The 2,659-nt window shown below is 38.9% G+C and overlaps 1 protein-coding gene across 3 annotated transcripts; it reads left to right on the forward strand.

Annotated features, from left to right (window-relative positions):
* The first annotated feature begins 649 nt into the window (after nt 1-649).
* Nucleotides 650-2,320, forward strand: LOC133866415 (protein BASIC PENTACYSTEINE2-like). 3 transcript variants are annotated; one of them, XM_062302930.1, is made up of 3 exons: nt 650-746; nt 845-912; nt 1,014-2,320. In XM_062302930.1, the coding sequence occupies exon 3, from the start codon at nt 1,098-1,100 to the stop codon at nt 1,947-1,949; it is 852 nt and encodes a 283-aa protein (XP_062158914.1). In that variant the 5' UTR covers nt 650-746; nt 845-912; nt 1,014-1,097; the 3' UTR covers nt 1,950-2,320. The 3 variants fall into 3 exon arrangements, with proteins under 3 accessions (XP_062158914.1, XP_062158917.1, XP_062158916.1); XM_062302933.1 differs by having other exon boundaries at nt 665-746; nt 845-893; XM_062302932.1 differs by lacking the exon at nt 650-746 and having other exon boundaries at nt 753-912.
* The last annotated feature ends 339 nt before the right edge of the window (nt 2,321-2,659 follow it).

A 2,659-nucleotide genomic window follows, 5' to 3' on the forward strand; every position in this document is an offset into this window, starting at 1 on the left:
TTTCCCACAAAATTTCAAAACCCCTCTTTCTCTCCCTCTTGCCTTCCCTTTTGGTGCCGGCATTCGGCGGTCGGCCTTCCTCCACTGGCATCTCTCTCCTTGAGCTTTGTTCGGCGTCGTCCTACCTCCCCCCAATATTCTCCCACTCCCAGCATTCTCCTAACATTCCTAACTGACGTGATATGCTCAATCTTAATTAAAATAAGCAAAAAATTTAAGGATGAATTGAACATGCCACGTCAACTGAAAATGCTAGGAAAATGTTAAGAGAATACTGGAAGAATACTAAATAGCATTTCTCTATATAGAGATATGTTAGCTGCACAACAATGTTGATGTGTCCAATATTTTTATTTTTATTTTTTAAAATGTTATACCCATCAGTATTGTTGTGCAATTGTCGTGCAAATAAAAATATCTCCTTTGTATAAATAACAAAAAATTCAAATAACAATTTTAACTTACAATCATTTTTATGGGAAAGTTTACTGCCCACCTTGGAAAGGTAAAGTTAACTAGTTTAAACTCGAAGAAAAATGAAGACTTTTTGCGGTGCCGCCTGAGGAAAATGGCACCGTCATTAGGAATATCGTCTGCTTAAGCTAAATACATTTAATTTAAATTATACAAACTATTAATATACAAAGAAGAAATGGCATTGGCGTGCATATTCCTAGTCTTTTGTGCCTTTAAACTGCTGGCTCTATCTGGTCGGAACCCTAACCAAACTCTCATTTATCTCACAAGTAAGTCCGATCTTTGACTCTTCGAATATCTTTGAAAGTATTAAATGCTAACCCATCTCTGATTTTTGTTATCTATTCGCTGTGTTCACTCGCTTCAGAGATCTGGGTTTCCAAAGATCTCTTTGACGCAGATGTTGCTTTGTTCATGTGGGTGATCTTTTATTTAGTAAGTCATGGAATTTTGAGCTTTCGTTATGCGTTTTTTAGCTTTCTGACCGACTTTTCTAATGGATTTTGATTCAATTATATTTGGTTGTTTGTTCTTAGGCTAAAGACAATGCCTTGGGTGAAATTTAAATAGAGATTATAGTTTGATTTTGCCGTTTTCGCCTTTGAATATTATTGGTTGCAATGGATGGAGATAATAATTTGAATATGCGTAACTGGGGTTACTATGAACCTGCACCATCCCTTAAAGGCCATCTGGGTCTTCAGCTTATGTCATCCATGCCCGAAAAACCGCTTATTGGGGGCCGCAATGCTGCGGTCTTGGCAGGTGGGAATGGAGCTTTTCACCATAGGGATATGGGGGTTTCGCATTCGTCATTCCCCATGGAGTACATGAGGGATGCTTGGTTTAATCCGAGGGAGAAATATATTAATGTTTTATCCGGAAACCCCAGCTATGGGGTTTTGCCCGAGACGTCCTCGGCTCAACATGTGCAGATGGTTCAACCACCTGATTTGTCCAAGGATGAAAGGATCGTGAGTACTGAAGAGACAGGTATTGAGAAGGAAAACGGACCTATTAAGAAAAGGCAGGCATCAAAAGCCCCAAAATCCCCAAAAGAGAAGAAGGCAAAGAAAGCCCCTCGTGCACGGAAGGCTGATAGTAGTCCTTCTGTTCCACGAGCAAGGTCTGCTGCGAAAAAAACCACGGAGATTGTTATAAATGGGGTTGACATGGATATATCGGGGATTCCCATCCCGGTTTGCTCATGTACTGGGGCACCTCAGCAGTGTTATCGATGGGGATCTGGTGGTTGGCAATCTGCGTGTTGTACAACTAATATGTCAATGTATCCCTTGCCATTGAGTACCAAACGACGTGGAGCTAGGATTGCAGGTAGAAAGATGAGTATAGGAGCGTTCAAGAAAGTTTTGGAGAAACTTGCAGCAGAAGGTTACAACTTCTCTAATCCGATTGATCTGAGGACCCACTGGGCTAAACATGGAACAAATAAGTTTGTCACCATCAGGTAGATGTATTATGTGGAACTTTATTTTGGCCATCCACTGCATTCAGCATGATTCTCTTGTATATATGTATGTGGCCTGCAGCAGAGGCTTCTGAGGTAGCTTGTAGTTGATGAGTCTTCTGTCATGTAACATGTTTTTGATATTTCGTCTTCAGGTTATCCTGATATGTTATTCTATTCTCCTTTTCCCGTGTTTTAGAGACATCAATTTTACTGGATTCTCAGAAACAGATGTAACGAGAAATCTTTCAGATTCTTGTAGCAAGTTTTTCCTTCCTGACCTTGATGTGATGTTCGACGAACATCCCTCTGTTGCTTGGCGTTTGTACTTCAGCTTAATGAATTCAGTGTCGCTAACTTGCTTCTTTCTTCGTATATTCCTACTTAATGTCATTTGGGTTTCTTTGAATTCATACTTCATGTGATTATGTTTAATGTCACTAATTTTTGGCTCGAATGATCTTGTTTTCCATTTTTTTACTCATTTATTTTAGGTGTTACTTTTATCTTATAAGTTGCAACTTAGCTGCAGTGTGATAATCTATCAATTAAATAACCAACTTGAATAAATATGGAGAATTTGATAAGGTCATTTTTTATAGTCTTGTTCAATCTCCATTGATCATAGACACTTTGTGTAGGAGAATAAGGTAGTAAATATTGATAAAACTAAAAATGTCTTGAGTGATTGAGTCGTAATGGCACCTCAATGAC

The sequence above is a fragment of the Alnus glutinosa genome, chromosome 4 (genome assembly GCF_958979055.1).
Source record: "Alnus glutinosa chromosome 4, dhAlnGlut1.1, whole genome shotgun sequence".
Lineage (NCBI taxonomy): Eukaryota > Viridiplantae > Streptophyta > Magnoliopsida > Fagales > Betulaceae > Alnus > Alnus glutinosa.

Coding starts and splice junctions, on each gene's coding strand:
- LOC133866415 (XM_062302930.1), top strand. CDS start 1,098: ATGGATGGAGATAATAATTTGAATATGCGTAACTGGGGTTACTATGAA.